General features: G+C 37.1%; 1 protein-coding gene across 1 annotated transcript in view; it reads right to left on the bottom strand.

The window, feature by feature from the left end:
- Positions 1-6,727: 6,727 nt before the first annotated feature.
- Positions 6,728-20,835, bottom strand: part of SCAMP1 (secretory carrier membrane protein 1) — a 35,499-nt gene continuing 21,391 nt past the window's right edge. The window contains exons 5-8 of the mRNA XM_009280301.2: positions 16,557-16,716; positions 14,413-14,514; positions 12,416-12,533; positions 6,728-10,080 (exon numbers count right to left, since the gene is read on the bottom strand). Of these exons, the coding sequence (XP_009278576.1) occupies positions 9,916-10,080; positions 12,416-12,533; positions 14,413-14,514; positions 16,557-16,716 (545 nt within the window). The 3' untranslated portion in view covers positions 6,728-9,915. The remainder of the gene's footprint in view (positions 10,081-12,415; positions 12,534-14,412; positions 14,515-16,556; positions 16,717-20,835) is intronic.

Raw genomic sequence — 20,835 nt, 5'->3', positions numbered from 1 at the left:
TTTTCTCTCTTATACAAAAGAGAAGCCTATTTTAATTAGGCTTTGTTTCCAAGGGCTCCCCTCACCTGTGAATATTTCACCACCACCTGGTTTGGTACCATACTTTTCATTGAGGTGCTTTTTGATACTGAACTTCCTTAAAAGTACAGTGCCTTCTCGGATAGTACGTATATGTCAGAGAGATCAAAGCTGACATGACACAGTTTACACCAATCTTTAAGCATTTAAAAAGTTGAGTCCCTGCCAGGTTTCTTTGTCTTGAAACTTATAGTGCAAGGTGTGTGCCACTTGTTACTTAGCAGGTAAATGATTTTGTTTCCATTGACTAGACAGAGCAGCTGTTGTTACACTGGCTTTCACCTGATTCTGATAAAAGTGTCTGAAATAACCATTGCTAGAAATACTTCTACAGCCTTTGTTAAAACTCCTGAAATCCCAAGCAGATGACAACTCCCCACAGCACAGCTGGGCATTATCTTGTGTGAATGCCAACAGCCTGGCCTGGGCTGTAGCCTCTCCTACAAATGTGGATCGCGCATTGGACTTCAACAGTATTATTCTTTCTCTTGCCAGTGAAACCTCATTCCTAGTCTACAGATCAGCCTGTCTCATGACCCAGAGCCACACGAGTCCTTAAGAAATTTACATTTTTCAGGAAGTCTTTCCAAATTCTACATGGCTGGGAAGATCTTTTCCCTTTTTTTTAAACCGCATGTAGTATGGACCCTTTTCCAATTAAATCAGTAGAAATAAAACAGACCTTGCCACAAATGATGTTTCCTTTCTCAAAGGCAGTTGGCTGCACTACTTGTGGTGTTGCATCACTTACTAGAACTGCTTCTGAAAACAAATTTAAAAGGTATTTTAAAAAACAAAGGAATGATGCAACTGTGCCACAGGAGCACTGGGGAGAATTCATCTGAGAAGTAGTTCTAATGATACTAAGTGAATAGTAGTTCTAGTAATACTAAGTGAATTTTAGACTTCTCATCTTACTTCTTGGTAGTTTAACATCATCCAATGACAGTGTTGCTCTCTGTCACTTCATGGTATAATATGGAGCAGAGATTCTTGTTTATGCCTGGTCAGTCCCTTAAAGTGTGCCATTAGTTATTTATAGGTATTAAAAAATTGTTGTTACTCTACAGGTAGATAGCTAATTTCAATACACTGCTCAAGTCATTTGCAATACAAAAGCTGTTCAGCAGTCACGACCGCAAGCCCAGGGCCAGCCTCGAGCATGGGTGAACGCTAGCAGTCGCGGTGTTGGAGCACCCCTCCAGTGCCTGCTGTGCAGCACGGACACCGCCTCGGCCCGGTCGATCTATGGAGCAAACCAGGCCCAGCTCCCAGCCTGCACGTGTCTGTGCCCAGTGCACCTTCAAGCCACATGCCGGATGGATACAGAGGTGATCACTGAGCTGCTGTGCAACAAACAAGGTCAACTTTTGCCAATATTAAAAAGGGATTGTTTTAATCTAGCCTCTTCTTGCATTCACCTGCTCCTCCAACCCACATCCACCGTATTTTAATTTAAAACGGGTAATTAACTTTTCTTGTAAGTATTTAATTTAAAGAAAACAAAAGTTATGGTCTGGAGCCATTTCTGCCAACTGCCTGCACAAAGCAAGGCTTTAACAAATCAAAATTACTAGCACAAAGTGGTGTCTGAGGACAGAAATCACAGCCAGCACGTCCTGTCTGCACCTGTGTTTTTCTCCTTGTTGTTTTCCCGTACACACAAACATTCCATCGGAAGGGCACGCGCTTGGCTTGTACCGCAGGTCCAGCACAGCTGCAAGGCGACTCAAACCGTCCTTCCGCTGTTCCTGCCGAGCCCCCTGCTGGAGTGTGCGCCACGGAGGCTGGGCCACCAGCTCAGCTGTGCTCGTGGGCTCTGCGGTTTGAAAACGGGGGACTAGGAAGAGTAAGAGTAGCATGTAAATCAGCTAAAGATTAATTACGAAATAGATTTACAGTTTTAGCTTTTCTTAGGTGGGTAGCAATCCACTGTCCATGTCGCCACTGCCAACAAATCTTGACGCAGTATTAGGGTCACAAATGCTGCTCTGGCTTGAGCACTTGACTAGTCAGAATAAGGTCAGTTCTTCCAAAAGGTATAGAGGGCATACACTGCTTTGGCTTAGACGTAAACGATGACCAACCTTCATTTACATTACTAACTGACCTCTGCTGTGATCTATGGAACACTTAAAAAATTTTAGTAGTGCAGGTTTTTTTAAGTACAAAGGAGGTATTTTCAGTGGCATGTTTTGCTTTTGTCTGCATTTGTAACCAAGAACCAGCTTTTCTGCTTGTTGCTGGTATACTATCAACTTGCTCTGCAACAACATAATCAACTAACTTGCAAGAATATCCATGTTCATCACACAGCACAGATAGAAGACAGGCTGGGAAGAAATACAGAAAAAAAAATCAGAATTTCTTTTCTCAGGGTTCTGTTTTTCTAGCAAGTGAGAAGATGGTATATATTGCAGATTTTTTTTTTTTCTGGATGAGGTTTTCAGGTGTAGGGTGCACTCATTAAATTTGACAGCTCTTTAAGTTGTTCCTGAAGTTCACCTCAGCAGTAGCTTTCAAAAATATTAAAAAAAAAAAGATAAATCAGCTTAAAGCTAATTTAATTAATTTCATGAGGGCGCTGCGGAGTGTAACTGCTTCTTAATGTACATGCACTGCATAGGATCTAGAAGAATTTGCTGTGGATTCTTTAAAACCTGTGTGCTGATTAGTTCAGTTTGTTTTTGTGGTATTGAAGAATTCTTCAAACATCTGTGATTTGATTGACTTCGTATACTTGTATTCTGTAAAGTGCCATAGACTTTTTTTTTCAATTTGTAGCATATTTAAAAAAAAAAAAAATATATATATACACACAAACTTGTGTGAGATGTGCAATACCAGGAATGGGTTTTGTTGTGGGTTCCCCCCCCGCCCTTAGTTCTTGCTTTTAAACAAGATATTTGAAAAGGGACTTCCCAGGGAAGAAGTAGCTGGAGTTTTGGTGGTGTGGACAAACTAAAGCATAGAGTAATGCAATAGAATCACTGATTTTGAAGATTAATGCAACAGTAGTAACAGCAGCTTAAAGATTTAACAAAAATCTCTTCTAGATTGATTTGAAATACTCAGATCTATATAATATAGACAATTCAAATGTGAAACTGTGTCCATCTCTAGGAATACACAATATAAAAGCTGAAAAGGCTCAGCAAAGTTTCTTAATGTGCTTTATTTATAATGTGGCACTGCAAAAAACATTGCTACTGAGCTATTTATGGGTTGTCTATATCACCTTTGTATCTATTTTACTCAATAAAGTTATCTGGATTCTGAGATGTTTTTTCCAGCCAAATCATTTCCATTTTGCATTGTTACCCCACATCAGAATATCTCACATCCTAGTGGTAAACGGAGAAGAGTTCAAGTCTTCCTTGAAAGCAGTGGGCGCTGGTGCCTACCTCAAGGAAAGGACAGAGCCCAACAAAAGCAGAGCATGGCAGCAACGTATACACCACAGCCGCTTTGTATAGGAAGAGCAGCTGTGGCAATCCAGCTAGAGTAGATTTTGAGCCATGGTTTATTTGTGGTACTGTTTTTCTGTTCTTGAGTCACCACTATGTACATTTGTTAGCATGAATGATGTACCTAATGTGTTATTTTTAATCTAAATTTCAATTAAAATGTGAGTTTCCAAACTTCAACAGGAGTCTGACTACTTTAATTCAAACATATTGGACAGGTTGAGCCACAGCAAGGTACCTTTAATTGTAGCTTTAATAGCATTTAAGATCCCAGCCCACTGACGTTCTTAGTGTTTCAGATTTCCATCTGAGTTTAACAATTACTACCGCTTACTGATCAAAAAGTATGTGATCTGAAAGTGTAGCTATGTGTTATACAGTACAGTTGCATTAAAGAGACTTTCTAATTGACTGTATGCCTGACAAATGTTTTTCATTTTGCAACTACAGCACTGGAGTTCCTTTCTCATGAAAAGGGGTAGGGAAGGTTGTAAAACAAATACTGCTTAATCACACAGACTTTTTAAATGGTGTTTGCCACAGTGTGTCTTACCTTTCACCTGTGAGTTGACAAACACTAGAGAGAGGTTACATACTGTTCTCTAAGCAAATTTAAGGCAGAAGTAGGAGTAAGGCTTTCAGTAGTTTAAAGAAAAGTCAGGATGTCACTTTTGTCTCATAGTCGCTATGGTCCATTTCTATTAAATTTACATATAATTAATCGCATGTACTTTAATTACACTCCTAACAGTTTCTAAACTTCCAAGAAGTAGCTCTTGGTTAAAATTTGGAACATTTAGAAACCTACAGTCCAGAAGAAGTTAGGGGATAGGTGCCACTCAACGCACCACCACGTTAGTCATCTTTATGGATTTCAAAGCAGGTATAGATACAGCAGTTATTCTACAAATACAAAATACTGCTGAAAGAAATTACAAAGTACTGATTTGTATAGCTAAAAATACTACCTCCCTTTTTCAGTAAGGTTAACATAGTTGGCAATAGGGAACGCAGAGTTCAATTCTCTAATTGTGTGAATTATTACAGGTTTCTGTGTTCTAGTAACTTCTTCCCCAGGCTCCAGCTAAGCTAGGTTTAGACTGGTGATGCAATGAGAAAGTGAATGTGTATTATTAACATCAGAGGGACAGGAATATAAAGATGTTGTCTTGCTCCTGTTATTCACTGAAAGCTTGTTTTCAAATAGATGCCTTTTATTTGATTTGTGGTATCTTCATATCAGTGAAATTCTGACAGCATAGGAATCAGTGTCCCTAACCAGCTTTAGGTTTCACTCAGATGCAGTGGGATCAGTCATCTGGTCTAGCTGAGAAAGGTAAGAGAAAGTAATTCCAAATTTAATCACATTATTCTGACCACTTCCAATTGCTCTCCTACCTTGGACAAAAGTACACCCCACTGCCCAATCCAGCATATCCACTTTTTTCTCTAAAATATCAAAAATACATGCATAGTAAAGACAGCAGCCCCGCACTGCAAAACAGCAACGCGTGCTTTAGCGTGTGTGCAATGACTACAGCTCAGACAATATACGATTGTTTAATCAGGCTATAAACAGTGTAAAATCTACTTGCAGCACTGTCAGCTGAAACAGTGGCAGAGCAGCTGATGCCGCAGAGGCATTGGTGTACAGAGGCAGCCGTTTTTTAAAATGGCGTGGGCTCCAGCCAGTATATCCTACCCAGCTCTAGTTGTACACATTTGCAAAGGAGAAAAGCTGAGTGAATGGCCACAAGTAACCGGACCCTAAAGCAGGCTGCGTTTTCCAGGCCTGCATTAGCCCTGTTCCAAGCACACTGCCCATTACTAACACAACCTCCAACTTCATCACCAAAAATCAGTCTCTGAAATTTCCCATCTCACCAGCCGAAAGTTTCCCTTCCTGAACCGTGCGCACGAAGAAGTAAAACCTGTCTTCTCAATGCTTTGTACAGCAACTCCTCTGTAATATATACACATTACTTAGTCACATCGCAGCACCAAGTGTATTGAGAGACAGTAAAACGAACGAATTGAAAGCACTGTTGTTTGGTGTCATCACTATCCATTCATCCAACAAAAAGCACATTTTAGACAAGCTGTATATGCTTCCTTTAAACAGCTGGACAATTAATTTATTTTTTTCCAGAACAAAATGTACGGCAGCGTGATCCACAAGTCATACTTCCCATCAACACATTTTTTTTTTCCCCAGTAGTGTGTGACATGGTATCTAGTTTAATCCTAGCATAAAGTTAAACTAGCATTCTGCTGCTGCGGTAAGAAATCTGCACCACTTCTTTTGTAAGTCCTCCTGATTTTTCTACTGATGAGAATAAAAGCTACTTGCAGACATACAATTAAATTGTAGGAAAAGAAGTACAAACTAATTCTTACACATTTTAATGTAACTGAGTGAAACCTAACACACATTTGTTTTAATCATCTGATCCACTGTGCCTTACTACTGATTCATAACCAGAATGCTCTAGGTGCATGCCTTTTCCTTGACAGAAATGTCTTTCCAGAAGTATCACTGAGTATTTTTGATCACAGTTCCCTTCCCTGTGCTGTTTTCTCTGTGCGTGCATGCCTTCCCAACTTCGTGCTTACAACTTCTTGAGGAAAACTAGCCTCAGCAAACCAGAGGAATTATCTCCCCACAGCAGCACTTAAATTGTGTAATAATTGTAACCATAAAACATGACTGGGTCATGCTGCACAATTGTGCTTACCATTTACAAGAAAGTACAAAAACTGTTCCTTTAGTCTGCTGCCACTGCCGTCCTAGATCTGTAAATTACAAAGAAAGAGATCAAGTTGATGAAGAATTTCACTACTAAATGATGCATGCATGCGCAAGCATCTTCAAAAACTCACGTCTGCTATCTGCCAAAATAATCCTGACTGTACCTCGCTCACAGCACTGTTCTCTGTATTGTGCATTTGCAAACGTAACTACGTCACAGTGGTCTCGAAGTTGTTTTGCCCTTCAAAGAAAACCCAGTAATAAATTCAATACTAGAAAGCAGGTGTTAGTTGATATTATTATATGGAAAAAAAAAATAAATCAGACTGTGATAGTGCCTAAAAAAAAAAGAAAAAGCAAGACACAGCAGTGATACAGAAACATCAATTCATAGGCAGAAATTAGGAAAATAAACAATACCAAAGCAATGCTGTTTTCAGCAACTTCATTTTACTTTCAATAGTGATTGAGGATTCACTTAATACCTGTAGAATTTCATTCAGTAACGACAGGACATGTTTCGATTTTAACCCTTGTGAGTTTACAGCACAAGAAAATTGAGCTGCAAGGGTTTAAGAATTTTCTTCGTTAACAGCTGAGTAGATTAATTCTCCATACCCTAATGTATTGTTTTGACAGTGGACATTTTGCTTCCCCATTTCAGCAGAATTACAGCATTTATATACAGAATTATAAAAACCAAGTGAGACACTTACACAGATCATCTGCCCTGCACGTTATCCTGACCTTTAGAAGAAAAATCCTTATATTGGTCAAAACTATACAGAGCAAACACCCAGGAAAAAAGTCTTTTTTTATTCTATGACACTGTGTTAATACAATAAATATACAAAACTTCTGAACTACTCAGACATGCAACAGAGGGACAGAAGTGCATTTGTACAGAACCATGACATTCACCAGGATGGCAGAGCATTGTTAGTAATTTACAAAATATACAAACATCCCTCAGATAAATAAAACCAACTCCTAAATTACAGATCAATGACTACTGACATTCCAGTGTTTAAACTTCATACTTTGTACTCAATTTGCCACAATACTACAAAATGACAACTTAAGTGGGCGCAATACTCTGATTAATTAATAACAGACTGTAAAATCTAGTTTTCATTAGGTACAAAATATTTTAACAAATATCAGCCTTCTGTTGTCAAAGCTAAACTCAAACTTCTCCCTCCCTTTTGGGCTGCAAAGTGTCAGAGATTTCTGGTTTAAACAATCCACGTGTAACTGAACCTTGAATTTCACTTAGGAGGTTTAAATCCATACATTCAACCCATGACATTACAAATCAATGCTCCCTATACATAGAACATTAAATATGTTTTCTCAATGAGCCTTTAAATATTTGGGGAAAAAAATCTACCTGCCAAATTCAGGTTTTATTCATAATGTTTTTTTCCATAATATATTCTGGTAATGTATGTTATTATGCAATCTTCAACTGAAGTTAAATTGCAAGGATGATGTCCCTGGGATTCCTATCCAAGAGATACCAAGAGAATCGCTTAAATTTTGATTTAAAAGTAATCCACAGTAGAGTTCCTAGATACAACTCTCAAGTTTTAAGTTTAAAAGATTATGAAAAGAACACTCTTGATATACAGCTGCTAGAAGGATGATGCCTGATCTCACCAGAAAATGGTGGCTTTTATCTGGAAAGCTTTTAATAACATTCCACACAAATTTAAGTTCAATGCTAGCATGTCCACTAGTATGAAATTTTAGAGCCCCTATTACACAGAATATTTAAATTGCTTTTAACTTCATAATGCAGAGAACATTTAGAAGCAAGTGTATTCATTAATATGAACTTCAGCATAGGTGAAACTACGGCATTTATCCAAATTCAAGTTGGATTTAAAGAAATTAGTAAAAGAAAGGAGACTAATAGGGACGTCATGCTACTGCACAATACTGATCCAGGGATTAAGCTAGGGGTTTTATTTTTTGCAGTGCTCTTCTGTTATTATGAATACAGTGTAACGAAAAAGAATCTATGGAAGTCAGTCCACATTCAGAACATGGAGGGGCCTCAGAATTTTATGCTGTCTTACTACAGGTGATTCACCTTAAGAGCTGAATTCATTTCAGCCACAGATTATACTTACACAGGTTGCAGGATGTGGTCCTTCCTGTTTTTGATTTTCTAAAACAGAGTTTGAAAACACAGCCCAAGTGTTGTGCATAAGACTCATGAGGCAATCCAAGAATATACATAGTCTTCAAAGGAGAGAAACATGACGTTATACTAAGACCTGATTATATTCTAGAATATTATGAATGTATGTACCATTATGGATTGTTCAGTTCCACAGCACCAGTTTAACCTCTTAGGCCTCCAGTTCAATGAGTTAAAATTTAACTTTGTTAAAGATGAAGATTTCTCACTTTTCCAACTCAAAATAGTTTAAAAGCTTTCCCCCCCCAGCTTAAATCACATTACAAAGATGGCTGAGTTCACGTTAAAATGAATTCAAGTATCTGTCAAATGCCATTGCTTAAAAAGCTTGGTTTTAGACAGTATTCCTGTTACAAAATTAAATACTGTGTATTTAGGTTTTTGGACAAGCAGTAAACAGAGTGACTGACTAGGCTAGAGATTTAGTACCACTGTTAAATCTACACTTAAAAAAAAAAACAACAACCCCAAAAATCCCAAATACAACAAAAATACCACTGCATGTAGAAGGGGGCAAGAAACTAGTGTTCTAAAGGTCAGCATTGGTTTCTTTTCCAGCAAAATTATTACCGGAAGACATGAATACTGAAATTAAAAATAGCAAATATATAATCATTTAGCTCTGTGATTGAAACCATCAGTTAACTTCCTTAAACTGTACACTGCATTACACATTCTATTACAGAGAATGTTTATGTACCATAGTAATTTCTCAGAGGTAGAGAATACTCTGTGAAAATAGATACAAACAAATGCTGTAATTATAAAGTGGCGCAGGTAAATTCTGGACCAAAACACTATTTAAACAAGATCAGATAACTCAACAGTATTCATGCAAACTTACAGGTTTATATCAAAAGACTTATCCTAAAAAAAAAAACCAAGAAAAGAATTTGTATCTACCCTACTTGTATTTGTCCTCCAGCAGCTGCTGAAATTGCAAAAGCAGTAGCCAAACCTAACTTTCTACATCTCTCAGTCTACCCCATTTCTTACAGTAGAAATAGGGGAAAAAAGTTATTGGGAAGAAAAATAATTGATCTGAAGTTAAAAAAAACACTGGAGTGAACCACTAAAAACCCTTCCAAGTTATTAATACATTTATTTGATCATTATATACCACAACTTATTCTCAGGCCAACTGTTGAAATTATTTATCCTCCATAAGATATGGAGTATCTTATGTTGCTTTATATTCTAGAATGCAACATCTTAAAGAAGGGCAAAGAATGGTTATCTTTTTAAAATAAATAAATTTACAATAAAATAAACCAAGCATTTCCCATTTTACCCATACACAGCTGCAGAAGAGACAACATGCTGTGTGAATTTTGATCTAGGCTTTTAGGGAACATGGTAAGTGACTGGAAAATAAAGTACAGTCGAAGAGAACCGTGATGACTTTTTATGTTTCCCTACATTCGGTTACCCTTGAACGCATTTTGGGCTGCACTGGTTGCTGCTGTTGATGCGGCGCTGGCTGCAGCAGTTTGTACAGTTTTGTTGGACATCACTCCTGTTGCGAACTCCTGCTGTGCCTTCTCAAAACTAGCACCAGTCGTGCGATAGAGACCGTGCACCTAGGGAGGTGGAAAAGCAGTGAAAAAATGGTGCTGAGCCTTCCATTTCTTAGTAGACTAATAGCAAAGTCTCAAACACAAAGCAGAGCTGTGTGGTGGGGAAATCTGGTTTGCTCATGTGTTTGGGAGGATCCAGAAATGAGTAAACAGACTTTTTTTCCACAAATCCTACAACTTTTGATTGCCCTGCTGCACACACGGTTTGACTGTAGGAATACCTGTAACTTTTTGCAAGTTCAGAGGGGTCTCATAGGTCTTTACTAAAATGTGTGTGGTATCTACTGTCTGAAATAACGTATTTAAATACCAAACAGGCTGCATCCTTAGCATAACGCAGGGCTCATAGCTTGCAAAAATATCATAGAATCATAGAATGGTTTGGGCTGGAAGGGACCTCTAAAGGTCATCAAGTCCAACCCCCCTGCCATGGGCAGGGACATCTTCAACTAAATCAGGTTGCCCAGAGCCTCGTCCAACCTGACCTTGAATGTTTCAGGGATGGGGCATCTACCGCCTCTCTGGGCAACCTGGGCCAGTGTTTCACTACCCTCAGCGTAAAAAATTTCTTCCTTATATCTCGTCTAAATCTACTGCCCTTTACTTTAAAGCCATTCCCCCTTGTCCTGTCGCAACAGGCCCTGCTAAAAAGTTTGCCGCCATCTTTTTTATAAGCCCCCTTTAAGTACTGATAGGCTGCCATTAGGTCTCCCCAAAGCCTTCTCTTCTCTAGGCTGAACAACCCCAACTCTCTCAGCCTTTCTTCATAGGAGAGGTGTTCCAGCCCCCAGATCATTTTCGTGGCCCTCCTCTGGACCTGCTCCAACAGGTCCGTGTCCTTCTTACGCTGAAGGCTCCAGAGCTGGAGGGTAAAGGGCGCGGCTCCAGCTGCAGGGGGGGGGCTGCACCATCTACTGACAGATATCTTCTGTCTCAATTTGTATACAACTTGTGTACTCATTAAAAGAGTTAGTAAGTGTGCATGTTAAAAAAAACAGCAGGAAACATTTAGAAACATTTTAATTTCCTTCATTGATACGGTTACAAGAACAAGCTAAGCTATGACTGAATATTAAAAAGTATAAAATACTCTAATAATGCAGATATCTATCTGCTAAACTAGTGTGAAAACCAATAGCTCTGCATAATAAGCAGAGGTATTAAACAATATGACTTACAAACACTCTAAACAATATGGTGTATAATCTCTAGTACAACAAAAAAACAAATCCTGAGTAACTACCAATTACCTGAGTATTAAAATTAAAATGCTGTTTCTGACTCATATTCAATCAAGTCACGATAAAGCTGTCAAATAATATTGCAAAGACATTTTCGTTCAATTGTAGCAGGAAGATTAATGTTGTAACTTTTTTCTTTGTTATAAATGTGACTATTTCTCATCCATAAAGATACACCAGGTCACATGTGAGTGTGCAGGTTTTTGAAAAGAATCCAGATGCATATGGCAGGAAGAGTGTAAAAAAAATGCGCCACCGTACATTTTTCTTGCTTATTTCTTTCTCCTGTACCTGAGTATTTATGCAGAAAACAAATAAGGAGAAGGGACATCTCCAGGCAACACTTAAAATTTCTAGCTTACTGTAAATAGGCCAGAAGAGTTTGGGTATGTGAAAATCTTTAAGCGTAACTATTACTGAGGCTGAATTATTAGAATTGCCAGCACATCATCGTCAGAATTCTCAGTTACATTTTATCTAAACACCACCAAAAACTTAGTAGGACATTAGTATCTAAACTTAAGTCTTCTGGATGGAAATTCACAAAAAGGAACCAAGGGAAAAAAAGCATCTTTCTTTGAGCTTTCATGCTACACGATCATTAATTGACAAAAAATGTTAAAATAATAGAAGCAGAGAAATAAAAATCCTTTTCCCAGGTGCCAGGCATCTCGCTCTTCTGTTGATTTCAATGGGAATGATTTTGGTAAGAGCTGAAACTTAGCAGTTGTTTGAATCACACTTCACTCAGCCTGACGAATCACCACAGATTTGAAAATTACAACGTGGCATCTACAGGTATAATCATAGTGTCCAGTGCATGCACCTACCCTTTCATTGTGGCCTTACCTCCCAATTTCTCTTATTCAGAGCTATCTTTCCCCATTTTAGTTTGCAGAAAATATGTGCATTGTACAAACAGCATTTCATAACTCCACAACAGCATAAGCAAAAAAGTACAGTTGTTTATAGGTAAGGCACACCCCAAGAATATCATTTAATCCCCATTACTTTGTGCGAGAGTACCTCTCTCAAGCAGAAAAGCAAAATGCAGATCAAACATAGGAAACAGAAGAGGGGAATAATATGTAACTTACCTTTTTAAACATAACTAATGAGATAACAGCAGATGCTGTGAAAAGTGCAGCTATGATTATCATCATAATGCCAACAGGAATACTCTTATTAAGACCAGTAAGAGATGAAATCCACCCACTGGAGGAAAAAGAAAGGACAAACTTTACTAGCACAGCACATGAACCATTCAACCACAGGTATCCATATCAAGGGAAGCTTTATAACTTCCTGGTTCTGATCAACTTTGGGTATTTTTAAAGAAAAAGTCATAGGAATTTTACATAAGCGTATTTCGGTTCTCTAACAAGCTTTTAGAGCTTAGTTTCCATTTTTCCCAATGCATGCACTGAAACTATAAGAAAAATTGTAAAGATGATTATCCTTGAGCAGAACTGTGAAATTAGAGAGCTGCTCATCAACTTTTTGGGTTTTTTTTGTCATACTGTCATTTCAGACTGATTTAAGACTACATGATTTCGTGGAAGAAAAAATGTCCCTAAAAAGATAGCTTCTAACTTCTTTAAATACAAAACAAAAACATGCCACACACACAGGGCTTCTATGTGGGAAGACTCACTTAATTGTATCCACACAGTGATGCTTTCTCAATTGAGGTTAATATGAAAATTTTTTTAAGTAGACAGGATCAGATTCACTAATAGAAAAGATTACTATATCAGTATCTACTTCAAACACTTCCCCATTCTGCAAAATTGAAACACCAACAGAAAAATACAGTATCAAACTTGAAACCACAAAAAGCAGGTTGCCTTAAGAAAAATAAGACATTAAGAGAGAAAAGATTCTTCCACAGAAAAAAAAGCAGAAAATTTCTGTAAACTCAAACAGCCTTAAAACTTTCCTCTACCTGTTTCAAATTGCTTTGATATCCCCTATGTCCAACTGGACTCTACCACAAAACTCCAAAATCCAAACTGTAATTAGCATTTTCTGATGATCTGGCTACTTTTCACACCCCCTCCCTAAGTATCCTTAAAAGCACAATCCACATACTTGGAGAGTTGGCCCTCTAAAATACTTTTTTATTTTGTTAATGTCAATCAATGTATCTATGAAAAAGCAAAACAGCAGATTTGAGAACAAAAATAACAAAACAGGATCTTTCCTTACACTACAGTTCTAAAGCAATGCTGTTTTATCTGCCTATGTTTGGAGGTTAGCAGCAAAAAGCACTGATACAGAGAAGTATCATTACCCAGCTAGAGTACTGCCAGTCATAGCTCTCCATGCTACCAGCTGGCTACTACAACCATGCTTTTAGTTAATTCAAGTTTGTTGGGCTTTTTTCCAAGGATTGTGACTGATTCCCAATAGCTTTTCCTTGTAAAATCTAAATATTAGACCTCGAAGACTCAAATAAAAGATAATACGCAGGAAAGCTTCATGTAAAAGCTTATATACTTACAAGCATCAAAAAGAAAAATCAACTATTACAGAATAAGGAGCTGAATCAGACGAATGAGCTTTTCAAATAATATCAAAGATACACCACTACATTCACCCGAATACATTGTTGACTCATTCTTCAAATTTTAGCCATAAATTTCCTTAATAAGTAGTAAGTATATTAATATAACTAGAAATAACTAATGATACAAAATAATATGCACTGTATTATTACTATCTAAATTATTTTCATTTTCTCTAAGTTTTGCTTATGTCTTTATCTTAAATATAGCACAAATAACATCTCTACACACCACCAAAATAGAGGAGGTCATGTATAAAAGAATAGTTCAAGGTGGTTTACACTGAAGGATAAGATTTTGTCCAGCCTAATAACAGAAGTACGTCACACTCTTGGGATGTTTCACCCACTTTTCCTAGTTAAGAGCACTCCAAAAATGCTTTTTTTGAGTGCTAAATGTAACAATTCCAGTGAACACAAGATTTTTTTTTTTTTTAAAAAAACACACAGACTGAATTGCAGTGACTTTACCAAATATGAGTGTTTGTCTTACAGACAGTACAATGCTACAGCAAACAGAATACTCACCAGTTTCCCCACCTTTGAAATCCTGCAGCTTGAAGTACATGTACAGCAAACTGACAGATATATACAAAGAAGAACACAAAGAACCTGAATGAACTGTCACTCCTGAAAGAGGGGGGAAAAAAGATTAAAGCAGCCAGGATATTAATGACTTTTTGCAAATACTCTAGGGTACTGATCTAAAAATTTTTTCTGCATTAACTACAGGAAAAGTGCTTTCATTTATTGACAGTGACTTGAAGTATCAGTAATTCTGTGGTTTCATAGACTGTTTATTTACAAGAGCTGCTCCTTCTTCTTTAATATTTTTGCCACCTGCACCTCTAACAGAGGTGAGAATAGCAGCAAGATACTATTCCCTAGTGTTCTGTTCAGCACACAGCAGGGCCTCTTAGACTACATATGTAAGTTTTGCTACAATGCATGAAGAACAGAATTCTGTGCCACTTTCAGACTGAAGTTCACAGTGCTGGCAGGATGGGAAGAAAATATTTTACTTGTAAAAGGAAGTAAAATCTAATACGAAATTACTGAAACATAGTGCAGACCAGAATACTGAAGCAGCTGTTGCTTAAAAGCAAAATATACAAAATAGGTTTGCTGTTTAAATTACTAAAATGCCAGCCTGACAAAGACTGAAAGTAAAAAAAAAAAAACCCAAAACCCAAATAAATGTGAAGATACTATTCCCTAGTGTTCTGTTCAGCACACAGCAGGGCCTCTTAGACTACATATGTAAGTTTTGCTACAATGCATGAAGAACAGAATTCTGTGCCACTTTCAGACTGAAGTTCACAGTGCTGGCAGGATGGGAAGAAAATATTTTACTTGTAAAAGGAAGTAAAATCTAATACGAAATTACTGAAACATAGTGCAGACCAGAATACTGAAGCAGCTGTTGCTTAAAAGCAAAATATACAAAATAGGTTTGCTGTTTAAATTACTAAAATGCCAGCCTGACAAAGACTGAAAGTAAAAAAAAAAAAACCCAAAACCCAAATATAAATGTGCAGGCAAAATCTCAAAGACCTCTACTTACTACTATCAAAACTAATGATATGATATGCTTGCTACCAGAGTTCTAAAGAAAGTAGAAATCACTTAGTTAAGTCACAGAACCAGATTTTGCTGTTAATAGCTCTTCCTGCAGAAGGGAGTTTGTTAATTTCTATTTATTCAACCAGTTCAGTTCAATAACTATTTCATTTTCAGATGAGCAACTGACTGAAAGTTGAATATGCAAGTAGTAGTCTTCCTTTTCCAAACAACCAATATTCACTAAGAAAAGCTATGGCTTTACTAAAGAGCAAATGCAAGTTAAACTATATGATTCCTCAAAGATGTGTGGGTAGAGCAATGCCTCCTTGGTTATCAAAAAGAAACATCTCATTTAGTCTAAAGGTTACACTTAACTGCAATTTCTGGCCATCAATCTTTCTCCACAAGAATTAGTGCATTTTAACTGAGAATATCCTGAATCACTTCAATGTAAAAAAAAATTCCCAAGAAATACTGTAAGAGTACAGGATTTAGAATCTCTACATGCTGATTTTCACCAGAAAAAAAAGTTCAGTTTTGCATGAAAACCAACCATTCTATTCTTAAACACAAAGCTACCATACCTCACGCTTGTGAGGTCTGCAAAGATTGCTAAAAGCTAGGAAAAATACTAGAGTTTGATTACTATATACCTGCTCTACTCATTCTTAAGAATCTCAGTCTACTTCAATTACAGACACTGTAGGTCACTTAAAAAACTGGTATTTTTAAGTGTAGAGTTTTATGAAGTTCATTCAGGAAGCCAAACATCTGAGACACTCTTAACTATTAACCTACTCAAATTCTTGGTGTGAAGGGATAGAGATTTAATGAGAATCTTGCTTAAAATGGTTATCGGCCCAATACAAAGTTTCCTACAAATATTTTGTCAATGGTAGAAGCTATAAATACTTTAAAGGATATTCCATGATATTCCTAGCTATTGCCATCTATGTTGCAAATACAACAACTGAATTATTGGCAAACATACTACTTGTTTCTAATGAAAGCATATTAATGGATTATCATAATGATAATCAAGCAAACTCTGTAATGTTAATGCATTTCGACACGTTTTTAAACATCCTAAGTCAAGCTGAAGTTGTTACCTGAAAGCTCCATAAAGTGGTCTGTACCAGCAGACAAAAGAACAAGGGGTAAAAAGCAAGAACCAGAGAATACTCAATCCAAAATCAACCCCTCGCGTAGCATCAACGTAAAACCAGGCCAAACATCCAAAGATATTAAGAAACAGTGTCACTGTATGGACTGTAGAAGCAAAAGCAAAATAGTCTTAATTAAGTTTTGTTTATACAATAAATTATTGCAACTGTTAAAGTAATACCCAAACTGAGCATTTTTAAACAAAACATCAGCAAGCTGACAATAAATCAACACCCTCTCAATACCCTCAGCAATAAGCTGATTTTTATACAGTTTTCTAACTTTCAGGTAAATCCTGTATTCACAAGTGAAAGTACCAAACATGAAAACTCAAGTACTATCAGGTATATGGTGAAAGAAAAAATCCTGTCATAAAAATAAAACATTTTCAAACTTAAAATGATGAAAAAATATTTCTACAGCTGCAATACAGTAATAACTGGATACAGATATTTAACAGACTACTGAATATTTTTTGAGAGAAAGCTTATAAATGATATAAAATGCATCACAAATTTAGCACTGCACACATTCTAATTTGAAAATAAAAATTTCCAAAAAAATCTTTCAATGAAAAGCTCTTTGTCTTCCATGTAATAAAGCAAAAAAACCCCACTTAGTAAAACTGTTTCTCAGTAAAACAAGATCTGCAAGAAGCTGTTCTAGATGCTTTAATACATATTGCATATTCAAATATTTCTTACAACATTGGTCTTAAACATCTGCCTTTTTGGTGCTCCGTTCTTAACTCAATACCAGCATTTTCTCATTGCAGACCTTGTTACAGGTTAACTATTGAACTTCTACTAAAGAAAATGCATTGGCATTATGACTTCACAGTTTATTTCAAATACATTTAGTTCTTAGAACCAAAAAAGAGATAGCGGTATTAAGAAACATTACAACTACTACCTTCATGCTATCTGGCACAGAAGTTAGTTCTGCCAGACTTAAAAGACGAACATGTATTTCTGTCTTTGTTCAGCAATAACCAGTGATTCAGGAGTGATTTTGCTATCTCAGAGGACAGTTTCTGTTCTTGTGGACCAGGATAAAGTAGAGTATTTGTAATTGAGAGTGCATAAGCTGCTCCTTGCAGCCATGATTTTTTATTTAAGTTCAGAGAAACATTTTAGTCATTCTACTGGAGAGTAAGGTTAACAGAAGAACTGGCAAGATAATAAAGATTCTGAAAGAGACTCCTCAAACTCTTTGCTGCCCTTTTAACGAGTACTTAAATAAGCCCTAAATCAACTTAGTGGGAAAAAAATCTTAAAGCAAAATGCCCACATCATTGCATGAAAGGCTGATGAAACTCAAAACATTTCCCTCGGACAAATCCTATTTTCCTCTAAAAGTCACCAGAAACAGAAAACTTTGTACTTTTAAATAAAAAGCATTTAATGCATCTACACATCTTAGCACTGTTCCAGAAGGTCAGCAAAGCACCTAATTTCAGAATTTGTCTGTGTATGCCTCATAAAGCACAACAAAGGATACATATCGAAATTCCTGCCTTCCTGTGATAAATATGAGAAAGCTTACTAAGGAGTATTCCCTTCTTTTTCTAGTCAATACTGGAAAACAGGGAGACCCCCTAGATTACTAGAAACATCCGCATTCTGGTGGAGTTTGAACTTTCCGAAATTACTACTTTTTTTGTAATTGCAATTACGGTAACAGGACAAGTTTTAAAAAAATACCATCAGTGCAGAGGAGGGTTGGAACGTCACACCCACTACTGATACCTATTAGCACAATAAAACGAGCAACATAGGGGTCTACTTCACTACCGTCATGGAGAATCTCAGCTGTAAAAACAGAGTATTAGCAAGCTACGGATGAAGAAATGGGACCTCACTGACAATTCTGCCTTCGCTCCACTCGCCCTTCTCTCTGCCTGCTGCAAGGTACAGAAAAATATTTGTTCTTTGAGCCAACACCTTCACTAAGTGACCTAGATATAAGCTTTGCTGTTGTATGAACAGAGAGGTGTTTTTACGTTCAGGGTAACGGTTTAAGTACTTTCCACCTACTTGCCCCTTCAAATTAAATTATGATATAAGTTATTAGAAGATAATGACCACCTGGGGGCTGAAATGACCTAAGGCTTTGGCTGAAGTCTGCAACATACAATGTCTATAAGACAGTAACTTCACAGCTATACCAATACAGTACTCAGTGTGAAGTGATTCAAGAAGCCTTCTCCTAGTTTAGCTGTGGAATCAGTTGAGGTTAAAAAAAAAAAAAAAAAAAAGGACATTCATGCCAGAATAAGAGTGAACAATGGGGAATTACAATATAGTAAATACTCAGACACAACTTCATTTTTATTAGTGTAAACTTCCTTATACAGAAGAATCCTACTTAGACATACATTCCCTGTCTTAATTAACTACACTTTATCATCCACTATTGTTTGAAAGTGAATTGTAGACAAAGACCACAAGTTGCACTGATGCTATTTGGCATCTACATTATTGATTATTTTGCAGTCCCATTTGGGACTGTATAAAAATAGATTCCTATATTAAGTTTCAGTTCAGTAATGTTTTATTGAGGGTATTCTTGGGAAACCAAAGTCCTCACTAGAACACATGACAAAAGAATGTGCTTCTTCCCAGGAATCAGCTGGACTGTCACCCTGTAATAGACTGCCTCAAGGGGAATGGGATGCCTACAAAACAGAGGGTTTTGAAGCCACAAGGCAACTGACAAGTGATGACAAAGCTGGTGAATTTTGATCACATCCAACCTTGGAGCACAGAGTGGCTTCAAATGTAGTTTAGGCTTTTGTTCCTTTTCTGTTCTGCTCTTTTTGGAGAGGGGGCGGGTAAGACGTGCAAACACAGCCTACAAACAACAGAAGTATTTTCCATAGGAAAAAGTATATTCTAAAACAGGCTTAGATCAGCACATAACACAAGCACATGCTATCAAAAACGTGGTTTTTTTTCTCTACACAGTACATTAGGACTTCAGCTAAAATATTGGACACAGTCCACATTGTAAAATTCTTGATGCTACACACTAAAAAACCCCTAATAATACAGAGTGGACCAAGCAGCGAATCTGTAAGACAGTCACCAAACAATCATATACGTAATCTACAAACAAAGGCTGAGTAAACTATGCTAATTTAGCCAAAAGGAGATGACTAATGGGGATAAATGTGTTCTCCATAACAGTGGACAGAACAGGGAAGATCAAACACAGGAAGGGAGAATTAAATTATATACTGGGAAACATCTTCTAATGATAAAAGACAGCAACACCCTAGAACAGGCTTGGAGGGAGTTTATGAAGCGTCCATCCTTGGAGGTTCTCGGGAACAGGCAGAACAAACATCAACACAGACTGATATATGTACTGTTGATCATATCCTCAGACAGAAGGATGGATGAGATGAACCTCTCCTAAACAGAAAAAATACCATAAAGTTGGCACTTTAGGGTATTATTTTTCGATCAGAACCTACAGTTTAAGTCATTGGTCTTTGAAAACCTCTAAAAGTCTTGTTCATAGAAAATGGAAACATTCACAACCTATATAAAGTAACAAACCCAAATGCCACAAAAGCTTTCCATGAGATTAAGCAGGTCTTGGGTTTGTTATTTCAAATAAGAAATATTCTTTGACAATCAGTACTGCTCATTTTGTACATGCTGTCAGCCTGTGGGGAAAGTAGCTGGAAAACACAGGCTTTTGAGCCAAAAAATTTCTGGTGTTAGATACGGGTCAAGAGACATGGGACATTTCACTAGTAACAGCATAGAAAGATCTAAAAAGTAGTGCTCAGTGCTAAAGAGCCAGGAAAACTGTCATTCTATCTGCAAGCCACTAAAAGAGCAATGGTCACAAAACCAAGATAGAACAGAAAAGCTCCACTGGCAACTGACAGAAGCCATTACTAGCTGATTGATGTAGTTCACAAAAACATGGGAGCACTGGGACATTTCACTAGTAACAGCATAGAAAGATCTAAAAAGTAGTGCTCAGTGCTAAAGAGCCAGGAAAACTGTCATTCTATCTGCAAGCCACTAAAAGAGCAATGGTCACAAAACCAAGATAGAACAGAAAAGCTCCACTGGCAACTGACAGAAGCCATTACTAGCTGATTGATGTAGTTCACAAAAACATGGGAGCACTCAGTCAGTTTAAAAAAAAAAAAAAAAAAAAAAAAAAAAAGCGCCAAGGAAAATTTTCCCAAGGAAAAAGAAAAAA

Source organism: Aptenodytes forsteri, unplaced genomic scaffold, assembly GCF_000699145.1.
Source record: "Aptenodytes forsteri isolate BGI_AS27 unplaced genomic scaffold, ASM69914v1 Scaffold387, whole genome shotgun sequence".
Lineage (NCBI taxonomy): Eukaryota > Metazoa > Chordata > Aves > Sphenisciformes > Spheniscidae > Aptenodytes > Aptenodytes forsteri.
This window is presented reverse-complemented; position numbering and strand designations above follow the sequence as displayed.